Here is a 19,070-nt window from a genome sequence, read left to right on the forward strand (position 1 = left end):
CTGGGCCTGTTTCAGGAGGCTCCTGGCACATAAGGGGCACAGATTCCGCAAGGCACACGTTAGAGTGAGAGCTCAGGGTGCAGGCTGCTCCCGGTAGAGAGGGCACGTGGAGACTTGGATGAAGGCAGGGCAATCCAGGAAAGTGACCTGGATTCCAGGGGTCAGGGCAGTAATGCAATGTCCACATAGGGACAGTGGGTGCCTCATGCCTCTGACCAGATGGGATGTGGGGGTCCTAGGGCTCCAGACCCCAGAGGATAAACTGCTCCCCGGGGGGAAACTGCTCAGTGGGTAACGCTGGTATCGGCTTTCGGGCTGGCTTGGCAGGACAAGCACAGCCATCCTCAGTGACCCTCGGCCGCTGAGGACCCCTCCTGGGATCAGCAGGCACCTGAAGTTTCCTTCCAATTGGGGTTTTTACATCAAAGGTGATCAGTTGCAAAATGATACGGAGGAACACAGCACCCAGGTAAGGAGCGAGAGGCAAGACTAGGGAACGTCACTCTCAAATGCCGGCCCCATGTCAAGATACCTGCAGCACCGTTAGCTGCATCTCGGCAGCCTGTGGGGCACGCAGACCCCGCATCTGACTCTCTGACTCGAGGAAACCTAGGCTCAGGGAGCCTGCCAAACCCTGCCCGTAGTCACGGGGAGGAGCTGGCCTCAGAACCCAGGTCTGACTTTGAAGCGCCAACCCTTCCCAACCCCTCCTGCAGCACCACGAGGAGCCGACAGAGGACAGGCGGCTGGGAGCCAACAGCATTCCCGAGCAGCAAGCTTCTCTTCTGTGTGTAGATTACTCATGATCCATTTCTGCTTCTGGGTAAGCATACAATTATTTCTGTTACCAACAGTTAACATATTTTTCCTATGTGCACAAAAGCTGAAAACCACTTACGAAAAGCAAAACAAAAACTGAAGCCAAAAATAAAAACAAAAAAATTCAACCCTAAAACAACCTCAAACCCCCAAACAACCAATGTGCTGAAGAGAAACCTCCAAGATGAAAATTGCCAGGTTCCTTGGTAGGGTTCCGGCACCGGCACATCGGAGCAAAGCAACACGCGAACTGGCAAAACTGACAGCAGGGGACGATGTGTAGGTTCGGGGCAGTGAGCCCCCCAGCCACAGACGTGGGGACAGTTTTTTTTTTTTTTTTTTTTTTGTCTTTTTGCCATTTCTTGGGCCGCTCCAGCAGCATATGGAGGTTCCCAGGCTAGGGGTCGAATCAGAGCTGTAGCCGCCGGCCTACACCAGAGCCACAGCAACACGGGATCCGAGCCGCGTCTGCAACCTACACCACAGCTCACGGCAACGCCAGATCCTTAACCCACTGAGCAAGGGCAGGGACCAAACCCGCAACCTCATGGTTCCTAGTCGGATTCGTTAACCACTGCGCCACGACGGGAACTCCAAGGGGACAGTTCTTTTAATTAATTCATCCACTGTGAGGCTTCCCAGAAGGGGGGGTTACACCTGTGTCTATACACAACTCTGACATCAGCCAATTTTAACACGTTTACTACAACGACAGTCATGGCCTTGACAATACTGAATACAAAATACTGGTGTACACAGATTTTACAGGGCGGCCCCTGGGGGAGCCGGGTTACAGAATCAGGTTTAACAGATGGGAGAGGCCTGAGGGAAGGCAAGCACACGGACTTTTATTGAGAAAAAAGCTTATATACGGTAGGGTGGCTGAAGTTTAATAAATAAAGGTCAACTTATAATATATAAAAACAATATAAACATTTATATGCTACATGCATATCGTATAATTTAAAGTAATAATTTATATACGGGGAGAGATGCCAATTCATGTTCTTCCGATTTTCCGCGACAAGGCACACACACAGGACGTGTCTATCCGTATCCACCGCCAGCCAACCAGTTTGTTGTTTTCTGACGTCAGTGCCCGGACGTAGGTCTGGGAGGTTTTGCATTGAGAGTTCCAGTGTTTGTCATCGATGCCCCTGCAACCGTTCTTGACAGGCCTGGCCTCCTTACATCTCGTCTCGTAAAAATATTGTTTGACGGGGGAGTTGCCCGTTTTGATCTCCCCCAGCACCGTGACCTGGTGTCCCCGAATGTCAATGGCCGACGACTTGTCGGTCACCCACAGACTCTCGCTGTCGCACACGGAGTACTCCCCCCGGTGACTCTTGTGCTCCGCGTACCTCTTCCGCCGCGCCGTTCTGTTGGCCACGGAGGGGTTGCCCACATAATCCTCCACGAGGTACAGGGGAGGGGTCTCCAAGGGGGTGCTGTCACTCAGCAGGACCCGGGGGGAGTTGTAGCGTATCTGGTGCCGCAGCCATTCGGGGCCCACGGCCGTCACGGGCTGGAATTCCGACTTGGCGGGCTCCCCCCGCTCTGGCTCTCGGGGGGCCTCGGCTTTGGGCAGGGTGCTCTGGTAATTTTCCTGAAGGTCCACCATCTGCTTGGAGAGCTTGTTTTTTAAAATATCTGCCTGGATCAGCTTAATAATCAGGGAATTGAGCGAGTCTTCCGGCAGACGCCTTTGATCCATGCTGTTCCCTTGGATGCCACGGAGATACGCGAGAAATATCACATAAAACAAGATGGACATCACCTTGTTCACCTGTAAGAGCTGAAAAGGAGACACAGGTGTTAGCAGCGGGCAGTGGCAGCTGGGCGCGTGTCATCCCGGACCAGCTACGTGAGCCTGAGGATCCCAGGAAGGCGAGGAGGAGAGAGCAGACACCACCATCCTTGGAGAGCATCCCCTGTGAGGTCCAGGGACAGGGTATTTCCTTCCCCTCCCCTGGAAATACCGCCTCATGGGAGTCCTGCCTTCCCTCCCGGACATCCACGTGCCTCCCCTCTAGAATCTTCCCTCCAGCATCAGGGCTGTGTGAGAGGGAAAGAGGGATTCGTGTGTGTGTGTGTGTGTGTGTGTGTGTGTGTAAGAGAGGACAAAAATCACCCTTTTTTTTCTTTTTTGGCCACCCCGTGGCATATGGAGTTCCCACCCCAGGGATCAGATCTGAGGCCCAGTTGTGACCTATGCTGCAGCTGTGGCAATCCCGGATCCTTTAACCCACTGTGCCAGGTCAGGCTCGAACCTGCGTCCCAGCGTTGCAGAGATGCTGCCCATCTCATTGTGCCACAGGTGTTAACGCCCAGAATCATCCTTTTCACAAAGAAACCAAGAGCATCACTGGAAGGACTACAGCATAGAAGAGTTGGGTCTCTCCCAAGGAGCCTGGTCACAAAAAGGTGGCTGAGGATGCCCTCTAGGTACCCAGCCTCGCTTTTTCCCAGAGAGATGGCACCTATCGCCTCTGGACCTGATGTCTACCATCTGCAACTTTCTGCTGGTGTGGAGGAGGTCCTGCCACCTCTTTAAACATCCCTCAAACCTAAAAAGACCACAACCCACCCCACCTCAGCAAACTATGGAGAAATGAAGCCTGAAAATTATAATAGTGTATGATAGTGTATGCACTTTTTTTTTTTTTTTTTTTTTTTTGCTTTTTAGGGCCTCACCTCTGGCATATGGAGGTTCCCAGGCTAGGGATCTAATCAGAGCTGTTGCCACCGGCCTACATCACAGCCACAGCAATGCAGGATCCAAGCCGCACCTGCGACCTATACCACAGCTCACAGCAACCCTGGATCCTTAACCTACTGATTGAGGCCAGGGACCAAACCCACAATCTCACAGATATTAGTCAGATTCCTTACCGTTGAGCCATGATGGGAACTCCTGTATGTACATTTTTAAAAACAGCAACAGCAGCAGCCTTGCAATTGTCTCAAGAATGACAGTCTACTGCCCCCTAAATGCAGCCCCTGGGGTCCCTCAAAGGAACGGATACCCTGAGGCTAGGGGGTGGATCAGTTGTCTCTTTACTGTAGCAGCATCAGAGATGGTTCATCCTTGGCCAGCCTGGCAGAGCTGTTCTTGTGCCCTGGTGAGGGACCACACGGGCCACGACCCACTCCGTGAGAGGGTCCGAGTGTCGGGGTACTCTGCCAAGCTCACCAATGGACATGCTCACCAAGGCACCCAACTGACCCCCTGAGACCCTCTTCATAAGATGGCAGGCAGCACCTGCCCCCCACCCCAAGCACTGCCTGCAGAAGATGGAGACACGGATCGAATGAATGGGCTGATCCTGTCCCCAAGAGCAGGATTCCTTGCTCATTTTTCTTGTTTGACTTTTGAAACGTTCCTTTCAGTGGTTCTACTTCTAACTCTACTGTCTCCCTGTCTCAGTGGCATCCTAACCCATCAACACCCTCATTCTGTTGCCATAGAGGAATCTCACCTTGGGGTTTCTGCTGAGTCCTTGTGGAATTAGAGGGCTGATCTCAACATACCTTCATTGCTGGTCTCAACCTCACTAGAGCAGAGCCCAGATTTCCTGAGGTGGTCCCTGAAAGCAGATGCTCCCAGTGGGGAGGGGTAGCTGCAGCAGGAACCCCTCTGGTGCCCTCTGATTCATATCACTGGTCTCAAGGTGTCTGCTCTGCAATCACCATTGCTGCCAGCTCCCTGCCCCCGGGGCTTTACCGTTTCCTCTTTAAAGCTATAATCATGGAAAATAAAATCCTCCCCTTACTTCACCATTGGTATTTCAAGAAAGACTCCTACACCCAGGGGGAGAGAGAGGGAGGTAAACAGGAGGCAGGAAATCAGTCCTGCTTCCCCAGTACCCAGGTCTGAGCCTGCCCGTGCTAACTCGCTCCCAGGACTCACAGATGCGGCCTCTTCTCCGGTCTTGTCTGAGAACTGCTCTCTTGTCCCCAAAGGCCAGCAACGTGGCTGTCCCTTTGCCCCAATGTCCTCCTCCTGGCTCTGGGCCTGTTTCTCTGATAAGGGACCATCTTCCTTCCATGGGAACCACTCTCCAGACAACTGACTCCTTCAAGGTCAAAGCTGAGAGAAGGATTCTAGCTTTGCTGCCCATTCCTAGAGCCTGCCCCCTAGGAATTGGATTATCCCAAGAAAATGCTTCCCACAGGATAGCTAATTTCCACCCTCAACGTAGGGGTTTTTTCTTTGTTTGTTTGTTTGTTTGTCTTTTTGGAGCTGCACCCGTGGCATATGGAGGTTCCCAGGCTAGGGGTCTAGTCGGAGCTGTTGCCGCCGGCCTACACCACAGCCACAGCAACGCCAGATTGGGGCCGCGTCTGCAAACTACACCACAGCTCATGGCAACACTGGATCCTTAACCCACTGAGCGAGGCCAGGGATCGAACTGGCAACCTCATGGTTCCTAATCGGATTTGTTTCTGCTGCGCCACAATGGGAACTCCTCCACCCCCCCAACTTTGCATAAAAGTGACATTCCCTTCAATCTTGCAGGTCCCCCAAAATGAAACTTGAACAACACGAAATGTACACTATACATGCAACTAGAATTCCATCCCCTTCTGCCTTCCAAAATAGAATAGAATACAGCTGCAATAAAATAATTTGGGAGGGAGAGGCTATCAAAAAACAACTTATTTCCTGCTGTGTAGCACTGGGAACTATATCTAGTCACTTATGATAGAGCGTGATCATGTGAGAAAAAGAATGCATACGGTGTATGTGTGACTGGGTCACTTTGCTGTACAGTAGAAAATTGACAGAACACTAAACCAGCTATAATGGGAAAAAAAAAAGTCATTTACAAAAAACCAATTTATTAAATCCCCCCCAAGCCCAACCATTATAAATTAAGACTATGCAAGCCATCTGCTCACAGGGAAATAGATCAAGTGTGGTTAGCGGAGGGAGGTCCCAGGTAGAGTGAGAGTCCAGGTATAGACCAGGAAGGTCATTACTAGGGTGAGTCGGTAGGAAGCATGTCAATGGACTGGGAGGCTTTATGGGCTATGGCCTGTACATGGAACCGAAGGATATTAGAGGGAGAGGGCATTTCATCCAACTCCTTCATTTCATAGGTAAGGAAAATCTAAGAGACATACAAGGGTAGAGAGGGGCTCTTTGCACCCCTGGAATCAGCCTCTCTTTTTACCATCTTACAGTCAGGTTCCCGTGCCCCATGCTCCAGCCCTGCTCACTGTTCCTAAGCCACTTGCATAAGCTTTACGACCCACGTGCCCTTCACCTTGCACATCTTCATGGCCACCCCCACCCCCCTGCTGCAATTCTGCTCACTCTTCAGTGCCTGGCTCAGAAGCTACTTTTCCATGATGCTCCCTCAATAGCAGCAGCTGCAACCTTTTCTGCATTTCCACCATGCACTTTCCCAATGGCCGGGGCAGCAGGTGTCACAGCTCTCATGGCCTTACGTGGTGTACTCACTAGAATCTTTCTTCCAAGGCCAGGAGCCCCTTCCTTCCTCTTTGCATCTGCCTCTCCCCTGGGTCCACTCCACCGTGAATGCAAGGTGGATGCAGTGAAGCAGAGATGGTGGCTTAACGTGGAACGAGCTGCCTAGTCTTCAGGGCCGAGTACAAATATTACTCAGAGGCAGGTGGCAGTAGGAGGTGTGACTGACCACGTTGGAGGCGATGCTCCAAGCCCACCCCCCACCCGATGCGTGCTCCAAGGTCTCATGGGGCTTCACTGACAAGACCCATAGTCAAAGATAAAACTCTTAAGAATTTTAAGAGGGCAGCCACAGAGCATCAATCCCTGAGTGCAAGGTCCCCTTTCTGACTGCGGGCCCCTGGGTGAGGCCCCAGCTGCAGGAACTAAGACGTTGATTTGGTGAAAATACTTGAAGGTAAGAGTGGAAAGTCACTCTTGGTCAGGAGGGACAGGCAAAGCCCACAGAGCACCGTGAGGCAGGGTGCCATGTGCAGGGCTGTGGACGGGAGCTAAGACTTCTGTCCAACCTGGCAGGGAGGGGCTGGGGTTATGGACCATGAGGAAGTCCCCTGGGTGTCAGGGGCAAAGGTCAGGATCATCGGGGTGGAAGACATCACCAAGACTGCTAAGAATTGCCAAAGCCAATACTGCTAAGAATCGCCAAAGCCAAGACTGCGAAGAATCGCCAAAGTCAAGACTGCTAAGAATCGCCAAAGCATGGTGACCATACAAAGCAGACCGATTTGTAGTTGGCTCATTTTCACTATTGCTTCTCAATTTTTTATAGAGAATTGTAGACAGGGAAGGGTTCCTGCCACCTCCACCCAGCCGTGCACTACCTCTGGGAGCCCCAAGGCAAACCCTGGCCTCCCTTGGGGTCCCAAGCACAGTGACATCAAGCTGGCACTGGTGGGGGTGGGGTGAGACAAGTGCAAAAAATGACTCATATAAAAACTCCCAAATGTCCCTTCCTCAGCCTGGGTCCTACCCTTTTCTGGATCAGGACTGCTTCTTAACCATCACATGCAAAAACTTTTCATGACATTCTGGATAAGTCACGGGAGTAAATCACCTGCAGGCTGGCAAGTGTTTTCTAAACATTTGCAAGGCTGCAACAAAGCCCAACAGGCTTCCTGTGGCCTCCACTTTGATAATCTGCTTTCAGCTTTTTCGCAGACAGCAAGCCCAAGAATGTCAGTCATAAAACTCGCCCAGACACAGATGTTGAAGCTGGCGGGGCTGCAGATAACCATCTCATTTTTGCAGACAAGGAGACGGAGACGTGGAGAGGTATAAAGCCAGTTGTGTAAGGTCAGGCAGCCGCATGCGCATGACGCGGAGAGGGACAGGGGACAGTCCCTTACACGCAACAGAGCTCACATGGCTTGTCCACAATCCAGGTCACTGTCGGAGGTGAACAGTGAAATCTCTATGGGAAACACTTGGCACGGTGCTTGGGACACAGTGATACACTGGATGTGTCAGACGAACATGAAACTGACTTTGCTGGGGAAGCAGAGAAGCTGTGTACCTGCCCTCCACACACACACACACACACACACACACACACACACACACACACACACACACGGTACCAAAGGACTAGTTTCCTGGAGTGGGGAGGGGAAAAGGAAAGGCAGGTGCATCAGTGAACTTTTTCCGTTCAGAGAAACGTCTATGCTCCTCCAGGAGTGACTGCAGTTTATGGAGACCCCCGTTCAAGCCAAATCCTCCTGCGCCATCATTGTCCGCGTGTCTTCTCTTGGATGAGGGGCCCCGTCTTTCTCAGCCCCACCCTCCTGCCATCTAGCACAGGGCTGCCCTGCTGCAGCGTCTCCAGGTCTATTTACTGAACAAGCGCCGACTACAAGCAAGACCTACCAAGACCTGCTTCCTGGCCTGGGATTCTGTTTGGGCTTTCTGCCAAGCCTGGTTTGGAAGCCAATCCGCATTGCCTCTTTCTCCCAAAGAAAACAGAGGCCTGGCTCTGAAGCCGGCCAGGGTCCCCAGGCTCTGCTTGGCTATAATTGGAAAAAGACCTGTTAAAGACCTCAGTTAGAGCCCTTCCTACACTCTCTCTGGTGCCCGTTTCCCGAGCTCAGAGTGTTCCAGGAGCCCAACCAACGGGCAGATGCTACTTTCCTCACTTCGAAATGCTTTCCCACATATGGTGTTTTCCCAGTCCCTGGAGCAACATTCCTGCAAGGTTTCACCATCCCTCAAAATACTCAAAAGAGAGCAATTTCTGATCCCTCCTTTTTGGCTCCGTTTACAGTCCGCACAGAGGGTTCGGGGTATTTGAGAAGCAGCTGAAATGGGAGAGAAGCTGGTGAGGAGAGTGGTACGGGGTCTGAGGCCACAGCAGCCCGGGTCTGTCCTGCCACACATGGGAGGCGGGGGCTGTCACTGCTGGGTTCTCACCTACTTCTCCGCAATCAGCTTCTGGGCATGGGAGCATGGATGTGCCACCTCTTGGGCATGTCCCTGGAGACCTGGCTTGTTGCATGTGTACAGAGGAAATGCATAGCCTGGTCAGAGTGGGAGCACCAGGAACAAAAATGCGCTGTGCCAAGGACAGATACACAGGATATCTTTTATGTTGGTAACAACCCCTCGGAGGTAGGTACTGACATGTCCCTTTTCAGATGAGCAAACCAAGGCATGAGGGGGTTTAATAATTAGTTAAGGAGCTCCCGTTATGGTTCAGTGGTTAGCAAACCTGACTAGGCATCCATGATGGCGCGGGTTCGATCCCTGGCCTCACTCAGTGGGTTAAGGATCTGGCGTTGCTGTGAGCTGTGGTATAGGTTGCAGACATGGCTCGGATCCCGTGTTGCTGTGGCTCGGGCGTAGGCTGGCAGCTACAGTTCCCATTGGACACCTAGCCTGGGAACCCCACATGCCATGGGTGCAGCCCTAAAACACAAAAAAAACCAAAAAAAATTTAGTTAAGAAGCAGCAGAGTTCAGATTTGATGAGCATGCGGCTCTGGAAGAGACGGTCTGATTCCCCTGTGCGGTGTCTCTGTCCGTCGCAGCTCTCACACATTCCAACGGAAGCTTAGGTCCCAAGCCTGGAGCCAGGACAGCTCAACCCAGCAGATGCGCCCCTCCCCAGGAAGCCTCCAGGCAACTCCCAGCAGAGTTTCCAGGGTTTGAGGCCACCACTCCTGTGTCCTCCTCCCCAAATGCCCTATGAAACTATTTCCCATGAAAGCAAACAAGATTCAGTTTCCTCCCATCCCTCCTGGGCCTGATGTCCTCCAAACCCAGGCCCCCTGCAGGTGCCCGTCCCACGAATGGCTTCGAACGAGCCCCAGACATGTCCATCCAGGATCTGGCCCCAGTGCTGGAAATCAGGGTGATTTACACAGAAGGCATAAAGGCTACGGGCTAGGGGAGGCCCTGGATCGAATGCAGAAGTGCTTCCTAATTTGCCAATTTATGAATTTGCAAGTTCAAGAGAATTCATTATGTCCACGGCAGCCACATCCTCCAGAGGCGAACTCGTTTTCTGGCTGGGGTGAATGAGGATACTGCCCAGCTGCAGACAGAAGGGCCTAATTCTTTGGAGAATTTCTGCAGCTATGACCTGGTCTCTGACTAATGCTGAGGGCTCCCAAGACCACATCCTGCCAGATAACCCGAATATCGTGTTCAGTCCGTGGAAAGGGAGAGAGGTGGGAAGGCGATAGATTTGAAGCAGAATGACGAAAAGGAGAGGAATGTGGTGGAAATATTAAACGAAGGCCCTATAAAAGGATTGGCTGGGCTTGCTCCCCTCTCTTAATTGCAAAATTAATTCAAATTGGCTTTGCTCTGGACACAGGGCCTGAGGCCCCCACATTAGTCAGTGGGGCCACACGAAGATGCTCTGATCTCTGACAGACCCGGGGGCTCGGAGAGAGGGGTCCCGGTGGAGTCTCCGCTGGGGACCGGTCTGGTTTTGGTTAATCTCTTTATTAATGATCCGGAAGCAGGAGAGAGGAAAACGTGGCAGATTAATTAAAACGCCCAGATGCCGCTTAAAGGGAAGGCGCTAGGAACACCGGTGAGGACAGACCAATTATTCCCCAGCCCCCCTGGGGGCTTGGCAACCTGGAAATGGAACCATGAGATTAGAACGGAAACAGGCAAGTTAACTCACCGGGGGCAAGAGGGATGCAAAAGCAACAAGGGAGGGGAAGGCTTGTGAAAAGCTGGAGGGAAGGAGTGACTTGGGGGCCGGAAGGAGTAGATAAGAGATGAGTTTGCTAGAACAGGGCCAGGTGGGTGTCTGCGGTGCTGCTCCTCTCCCACGGCTCTGCCAGTGTCCCTCGAACCCACCTCACTCACTCTCAGCACACCTCCCAGGGTGGCCTCTCTGACATTCCCTGTCTTAGGAAGCATGCAAATGCACACATGGAGCTCGAGACGGTAAGATCACAGAGCTAGTCAATGACAGCTACCAAAGATGTGAGCCAGCATGATCTAAATTCCACCCCCCAAACCAGGACTGATCACGTCTCTGCTGTATCTGGTGAGACCTGGTTTGAGATGCGTGACCCCTGGGCGGGGCGGCATCACACAGTCTGTATGGGCCACGGCAGAGTCAGGGAGTTGGGTGGTGACCCTGTGCTCTAAAAGCCCCTCTTTCTGTGTAGCTCCTCTTACTGAAACATCCTTAATTCAGGGTTCTGAAACCGACTGCCATGGACAACACGTGGCCCAAGATCTAAAATAGGACAAGTCCTTGGCTTTTAGAGGATGCTGGCTTCCCAGTGGAAACAAGACACACAGTTTCTTGTTCAGGCATGTTCTAGGGTGCAACAAAACTGAATAAAGACCCCAGAAGGGTAACTCACTCTCAGAGTGGAACTGCTCAAACCGCTCCCTCTCAGAAGCCAGAAAATGAGGACTAGAGACCCCTGAATGGACCAGGAGCCCATCTCCAAAAAACCAAGCTAAATGCCCTGAGCTAGAAGTCGAAAGCTGGGAGTTTCTTCTGCACAGCTGTTGGCAGAGAAATTTTACATTGTTCAAAGCATCCCCTCCTCTGGCCCCAAGGCAGGGAGAGATGGAAGGTAGGGCGCATGTCAGAGTCATGTGCATCGGCAGCCCGGGAGGAGGGCAGTGCAGCTCCTCACCGGGCCAAGGAGCCCCGTCTTGGCAAAGAGATCTAAAAGGAGCCCGGTATGCCGACCCAAGCCCCTGGAAACCCAGCTCGACTTTATCCTTCACATACCACAAACACTCATTTCATAGCCAGAGGGTGGACAAGGAGAGATCTGTCGAGAAAATCTGAGTCAATCCAGCTACCAGCCACAATGGTGTTTATTGAGGAAATTCCGATTTCTTTGTTCTGAGCACTAATACTCATCCGCCTCTGTGCTTAAAGACATATGTGCATGGGCTTGTGTACACAACATATGGACATGCACACACACACACACACACACACACCACATTCTGCAGCACCCCCCCCCCCCGCCTCCCAAGATGAAGATTTGCTACAGTCAGGCTCTTTCCAAATTATTGCATTGTTTAATATTCTGCCATATCTTGATTTCGGGTTCGTTTTCTGCATCTGGGTTAATTCCATTTTCCAAATGTGGAAACACACAGGGAAGGGTGCTTCCGTTATACAGACAGTGGGGGGTACGACTGGCATTAAACTCTAAGCGTCAGGGAATAACTGCCCCAAGCAAGTGAAACTTCTTGTTTTAGGTGTGTTTGAGTTGGGTTTAGGTGTCAAGCTGTCAGCTGATTGTAGCACAAGGCTGCTAAATATTATGCTTTAATAATTATAATAAAACATGATGCTAATGATCAGTCATCTGCTTTGTCGACCCAGCCAGGAAAGAAGCTTAACAATGGCACAATAAGGAAGCTGGCTCCATGTTGACAGCTGGGAGCTCAGGGAAACCCCAAGGCAGGACTTTCTTTCACTCTCTAGACGCCTCTTCCAAACCAAGACCACAGCTGGCTTGGCAATGCCCCGTCCTGTGACTGCATCTACCAGAGCACCAGCAGCAGCAGCAGCAAAGCCCGAATCAACCCAAACCATCATGGTTTGGCCCCATGAGGACTTGGCCACAGTGAGTGTGGTCAGATGGAGGCCCTTCTCTCCTCCGGGCTTGGCGATCAGGCCCAGTCAAACAGAGCCTGGGTCTCCCCCTCACCACAGCAGCCTCCTTCCATGAGGATGAGGGATTGGCGGAGGGTCTGTGGCTGCCTTTGGTCCAGACACCTGCTCCAAGAGACCACTCTCAGGGGTCTCGGAATGGCAAGGCCTCCTCCCATGCTGCTGGGTGTCTCCCTTCACAGCTCGCCTGGGTCACCGTCATTCACCCGAATCCCCTACCAGATTGGGAAACTGAGGCAGGAGAGAGAGAACACCTGCTGCCTGAGCCTCTTCACACCTGCTTGGGAAGCAAGACGGGGCTGTACCCACAGGAAAAAAATTCATCTTCCAATCAAACTTCATGAGTGTTGTGACGTCAATCCCCCACCCTCAACCAATGCTTGTTCTGGGTAGCTGGGCAAGACTAGAACCCAACCCAGAGCTTGCCTTCTGAAGGCAATTTTGACACCAGCACCCTGGTCCCAAGTCTGTCTTTCATCACAGACACAGTCACAATAATCGCTTGTAATAACAGCTCGTATGGACCTAGCCGTGCCATATGCCAGGGACTTGGGGAGACGCTTTGCATGGATTATCTCAATTAATCCTCGCGGATAGGAATGTCGTCTCCACTTGTCAGCTGAGGAAACTGAGGCTCAGGGGGATTAAGTCTGAGATTACACATCAATCGAGAGGCAGGGCCAGGATGCAAACCCCTGGGGAACAGCAACCCCGCCCTGGGGCTGTACTTTGAGCCAATCCTGCAGACCACCTCCCTAGTCATGCCGGAGACACCAAGGCACCTGCCATTTGCTTGCAGGTGGTGAGGCAGCGAGCTCCACGTGGGCACATTAGCATTTCTTTCCTCTTTCAGAGAAAGAGACCAAGACGGGACCTGTGAGATGCAAAGGGTCATTTCGCAGCCCAAGCCTAGGCATGGCTGATGCCCAGTGGCTGAGAAGCACATCTGTGCGACATGAGGCCGATGGGCTCACTGATCTGTGCCTTAGAGTCCCCAAAGGTTACCCAGGCCTGTGCTCTGTCCTTATTTGGTGGCAAAGAAGACCAAGAGCCCAGGGATCCTTTTTGAAATTTGCTGGAATTCTGCAGGCGAGATGGATTTCTGATGATTTGGTTTTTATCAATTTTAGCAGGTAGACAGGGAGAAAGAAAATCATGTGGACTCGTGGCCCATCTGTCACTTGGATCTATAAATAAAAAGCAAGCCTGCTGTTGGCCAGCTTTGGCCTCATCCCGGGGTCTCAGTTCCTAAAGGGACTTCTCCAAGGTGCTGCTGCTGGTATCTGGGGCAGGACACGTAGCTCTTCATTGTTCAGTTCTGTCTCCCACACATGAAGCCCTTGCCCTCTCCCCCACTAAATGTCACTCATGTCCCCTAGTCATGGTGATGACCCAAAAAAGGCACCCACCCCTTTTCCAGATACTCTCGGGGGGTGGAGGGAGCTTTATTTCTCCCGGTTAGGAGTCACGTGACATGATGCTGTTGGACTAAAGCAGTGGTTCTTAGCCATTTTTGAGCCTTTTTAGAATGTGATAAAAAAAACTAAAGAAACTTTCCCCTTAAAAACATACACGGACACTTACAAGAAATGGTTTGCAAAGAAATAAAAATTAAAAATTCAAGGCAGTTCATAGGTTCCCTAAAGCCTAACCAGAGGCCCACAGAGCCCAGGTGAAGAATTCTTACACTAAAGAGCTCTTCAATGGCTCTTTCCAGCTATAATATCCTGTGCTTCTCTTACTCTCTTCCAATCCTAAGTCATCTTTTCACCAAAGGCCCCTCAATACTGGTCTCATTTTTCTGCTCCTCCTTGCTCCTCTGTGTCCTTCTGAGGTTATGGAGCCAGGCACCAGGAGCCCAACCTATGAGGATCTCACATAATGAGAAGGTTACAGTAGGAAAGCGACCTTCCCCCAAAGCAACAATAAATTAATGGAGAAGCTGGAACCAGAAGCCGGCTCTCCAGAGGCCCAGAACTGTGCCACCTACCTGGAACTAACACAGAATAGTAAATTTAAGGACACCAAGAAGGAGACATGCCCACCAGGCTTGCCTACTAGCAGGGCCTCCTCTGGGAGGTACAGGGGTCCTAGCACAGCAGGTGGAGCACAACACTGGGAGAGGGCTGGAGCCCTGGCAGCCTGACCCAGCCCAAGAGGTAGTCCATGGAGGCAGAACCCTTCTCTTCTTCCTCTTACAAATATTTGTGTAGCATCACACTGTTGTCTAGTGACATCTGCATTCCTCAAGAGTTTTGGGATTTCATGCCTTTTCCCTTTCACCTCTGGTCCTGCCACTCTGGGTGACTTCACCTCCAACCTGATGGCTTTTCCATTCCTTTGGTCTCCCTGTCCCTCATTGTCCTCAAGACCAATGCTCTTCCTTGTCTTGGAAAACCTCACTGTTTCCAAAGAACTTCTCTCCATTCCAGCCAGCTGGCACTAGGAGCATGACCCTGGCTGCACACTGTCTTAGCAGGAGCAGCTGGAGGAGGGACGGCTCCAGGACAACCACAGAACATGGCCTCAGGAAGCCGGGGGAGAAGGCTTAAGCACAAATAGAGGCCTTCTTTTATGTCAGATGCATAAGTGGGTAGGTTCATTGCTCTACAAGAGGGTGTAGCTAGAAAATACATTGGGATCGAATAGTGCATGCAAGCATGTTGCTAGTTCACAACACGCTGCTGAGTTCTGATGCTCTTCCCACCTAGAAGTAGTGTCCATGTGCCCTTCCCTTGTAGACGGGTGGCCTGTGGCTGTCTTGATCAATATATTATAGAGGGAGGAGCGCTATGAGACTTCCAACACTCAACTGTAAGGAGCCCTGTGGCTTCTGCCTGTTCCTGGCCCCGAGCCACCATGGGGGTTGCTGACCATCGAGTCTGTCATGTTGAGAGCTCCCCACACAGTCTTCCAACCAGCCCTGCCAAGGCACCCATCTCGTGAGTGAACTGACCTCACGGTCCATGCCAGCCCATCAGCCAACTGAAAACTGCCCAGGACCTCTGTTAAGGCCACCTCACACCGGAGACTTCCTCAACCCAGCTCTGCCCAAATTCCTGACCCACAACATCCCAGGAAGTGATAAAATGGTGCCGTTTTTATGCCAGCAAGTCTAGGGTGGTTGGTTTCACAGCAAAAGATGAACAATCAGACGGAATTGGAAAAACACAGAGGATGGGAGGTGACGCATTTTAGTGTCAGTGATGACTTTCATCAAGTTTGTCCAGAAGAGTTGGGCTACCCTCCTGGAGGACGGGTCCAAGATGGTCCTTCAGCGTAATTACCAGACCCACGGAGAATAGGACGGTCCCCACGGAAAACAGTACGGTCCCCACGGAAGAGGTGAGTGTCAGTCACCTGAGGGTCTGCTCGGGCGAAGGTCTGACTACAAAGGGGCCACGAAAAGCCAGGGGCCACCTCTGCTCTTGGAGGCCTCAGGCCACGGGATTGTGTGTAGAGGGAGGGAGAAGGAGGGAGGAGGGAGGGGACACAGAGACAGAGGGACAGAGAGGGAGGGAAGGAGGCAGACAGGGCTTTGAGCTGAGCCCAAGGCCCCTGCATGGGTGGCTTTTTGCTCTGCCTGGGGAAAATCGGGGGCAGGGGAGACTTCTCCCCTGCAAAGCCACCATGACAGCTGCCCAGAGGTGTCTACACCGCGATCCAGCTTAGAAACTAACCCCCAGCCACCCCTGGAGCTCACTCACCACCCCCACCCCGTACCAGCTTATACTTCCTTCCCAGCAGCCAGGGACTCAAACGAAAGCACAGAGGCATGAGCATTCGGGGCCAAAAAGAGCTTCCCAGCAGTGACACGGCCCCAGGGACCAGGCCATGCTCCTGCGGACCACTGGCACCCTGTCCCGCAGTGGCCGGGGCACTGCCTGCAGCTCTCGGCCACCAGAGCAGAGCGGAAAGGCAGGAATTCCAACCCAGGCTAGAGCTGCTGAGAAACAGGTCAGCTGAGAGAGAGAGAGAGAGAGTGTGTGTGTGTGTGTGTACACGTGTGTGTGTGTCTGGGTGTGCGTGTATGGTGTGAGAGTCTGTGTGTGTGCTGTGAGTATATAATGTGAATGTTTGTGTGTGGGGTGTATGAATATCTGTGTGTGTGTGTGTGAATGTGTGTGTGTCTCTGTGTAAGCATGTGTGTCTGTGTCCATCTGTCTGTCTGGGTCTATATGTCTGTGTTTATCTGCGTGTGTGTGTCTCTCTGTATGTGTGTATATGTCTACGTGTGTCTATGTCTGTGTATCTGTGTGTGGGGGGGGTCTCTGTGTGTGTGTGTGTAAACGACTATGTGTGACTGTGTCTGTGTGTATCTGTGTGTGTGCAGTTACATGTGTGTCTCTGTGTGCCTGTCTGGATCTGTATATCTGTGTGTAAGTGTGTGTCGCTGTGTATCTGTGCGTGTGCGTGCATGCACATGCGTGCAGTGTGTTGCAGAAAGGATGCCAGGGAGGGATAACTCCAAAGGGTAGAGGGGCCCACAGAGGGGGTGCTCCTCGCAGCTTTCCCATTCGGTCCGCGCAGGACCTTGGACGAGACTTTCCTCCACCGCCCCGTCCTCAGTTTGCTCTTCTCTAAAGTGAGGGAACCTGAGCAAATCCTCCTGGATCCTCACGGTACCAGCCTACCCACCGGGGGAAGGGGGCACTGAGACAAGGTGTGGTCTCCTTGCTCTCTGTCCGGTCCCGGGGACACAGGTCCTACAGACCCCACACCCTACCCGCTCTGCCCACATCAGGAGGGAGCCACATGGCCCCGTCTTGGCCCCCTATGAATTGGAAACATATAAAGACAGCCTGGGGAGAAGCCTGGGAGATAGAAACTCTGGGTCAAGTTTGCATTTCTCATTATTCCTCCAACCCTTCTCGAATTCCTTTTGTTTAGAAACCTCCTTGAGTTTCTGAGGGCTCCCCCCTCCCCCGTCCCCCCCCCGAAAGAGTCTAGGAGCCCCTCCAGCCTGTAACCCTTCCGGATAACACGTTCCATATGTCGGTCACTCTCCACATGAAGCGTCTGTGCTCCCCTTCCCGGTCACCTCCTCTGGGGTCTCCCCACAAGCCTCTCCCCAGAACAGCCCAAGCCTCTCTATTCAAGAAGCCACGAGGGCTTCGATCAGGTTGGAGCCTGTTGAGCCGGGGGATGCTGGTCAATTCCCGTGCAGGATTCCCGGAGCACGCCTGCCTTCGCCCCAGCGACAGCTGCATGGACGCTCCTTGAAGTGGCGGGGCCCACTGAGCGGCGCCGACCCAGCTTGCCACGTTATTTGCTCAGAGCGTGCTTCTGCAGCAATGCACACAGCTCTCTATTGCTTTCCTTCCGCACCGGGCTCCCCCTTCTTCTGTGGCTGCCCACCGTGGTAAATAAAGGCTTTTCCAACCTGACTTCCAAGCCTTTTGGGGGGATGTGCACAGACCTTCCGTCCCTCCTCCCCTGACCCCTACTCTCCAACCCCCGTCGGCCTCTGATGCATCTTTTGGTGATTGAGTTTGACTCCTGAAAAACGCAATGCACAGCTTCACATTCGTTTCGGTGGATTTCCTGAAAGACAGAAGGAGGCAGGTTTTTGCCACTTTGGAGGGGCTGAGCTGGAAAGGCTGAAGATGACCTTCCTGAATAGGTCCGGGGGTGGGGTGGGGGGTGGCTGAGAACTGTGTGGAGCTCCTCTTCCTCAAACGTCTAATTGTACTTAAAGGCTCCAGCTCCCATGGGTGCTCTGGAGAGCAAGCAGAGGCTGCCTTGAGACAACCAGGCAACCCCTTAATCTAACAAATGCAGCCTGATGGGCAAAGCATCCATCAGGTGGCTCGAGGCTTTTCCAAAACAGACATGGGTCATGGGCAGAGAAGTATCTGAGCATATGGCAGAACCACCAACAGTCTTCCTCTCTTTTTTGTCCTTTTAGGGCTGCACCCACGGCAGATGGAAGTTCCCAGGCTCGGGGTCCAATCGGAGCTTCAGCTGCTAGCCTATATTACAGCCACAGCATCAGAGGATCTGAGCCATGTCTGTGACCTACACCACAGCTCACGGCCGTGCCATATCCTTAACCCACTGAGTGAGGCCAGGGATCGAACCTGTGGCCTCATGGATCCTAGTCAGATTTGTTTCCACCGAGCCACAACAGGAACCCCCAACTCTCTTAAGTGAAGGAAGGATGTTACACCGAGCACTGACTCTATTTCAAGCACTGTGATTTAAAACCTACATCCTACTGTCTTTAGCTTTTTTGGGGGGAGGTAAAGAGAGGGGTACTGCGATGTCAAAGCTGAGCAATTCAGGGCATAGAGTTGGTGAGGGATGGGCTCAAAGCTGTCACAGTCAGAACCAGAACTCTGCTTCCTGCCTCCTGAGCCTACACTCTTCCTAAGAGATAACCTCTCTCTATTATCAAAGTCCTGTGCCAGAAGACAGACCACATGCCTGTGACGGCCCAGGAGGGAGAGAGTCTTCATCTCCCTGTGGACGTCGGGAGAGCCCCTGGAGCTACAAAAGGCAGACTGCACTTCCGTCCAGGCCCACCGCCTCTTTGATGCACCACTTTAGACAAAATGGATCACTTTCTAAGCTGGGTCACCTCTGGCTGCAAGAGCATCCCCCTGCAGGGAGATGGGGGTGCCTATCCTTGACCCACACTCTGCACCTGCTT

At 52.4% G+C, this 19,070-nt stretch overlaps 1 protein-coding gene across 4 annotated transcripts in view; it reads right to left on the minus strand.

Moving 5' to 3' along the window:
• The window catches only part of NTF3 (neurotrophin 3), a 70,038-nt gene continuing 52,472 nt past the window's right edge, over positions 1,505–19,070 (minus strand). For 3 of the 4 annotated variants that reach the window (XM_021090893.1, XM_021090891.1, XM_021090892.1), the window contains one exon: positions 1,505–2,614. In XM_021090893.1, coding sequence (XP_020946552.1) covers positions 1,820–2,593 — 774 coding nt within the window. In that variant the 5' untranslated portion in view covers positions 2,594–2,614 and the 3' untranslated portion in view covers positions 1,505–1,819. 4 annotated transcript variants of the gene reach the window in all.

The sequence above is a fragment of the Sus scrofa genome, chromosome 5, assembly GCF_000003025.6.
Source record: "Sus scrofa isolate TJ Tabasco breed Duroc chromosome 5, Sscrofa11.1, whole genome shotgun sequence".
NCBI lineage: Eukaryota > Metazoa > Chordata > Mammalia > Artiodactyla > Suidae > Sus > Sus scrofa.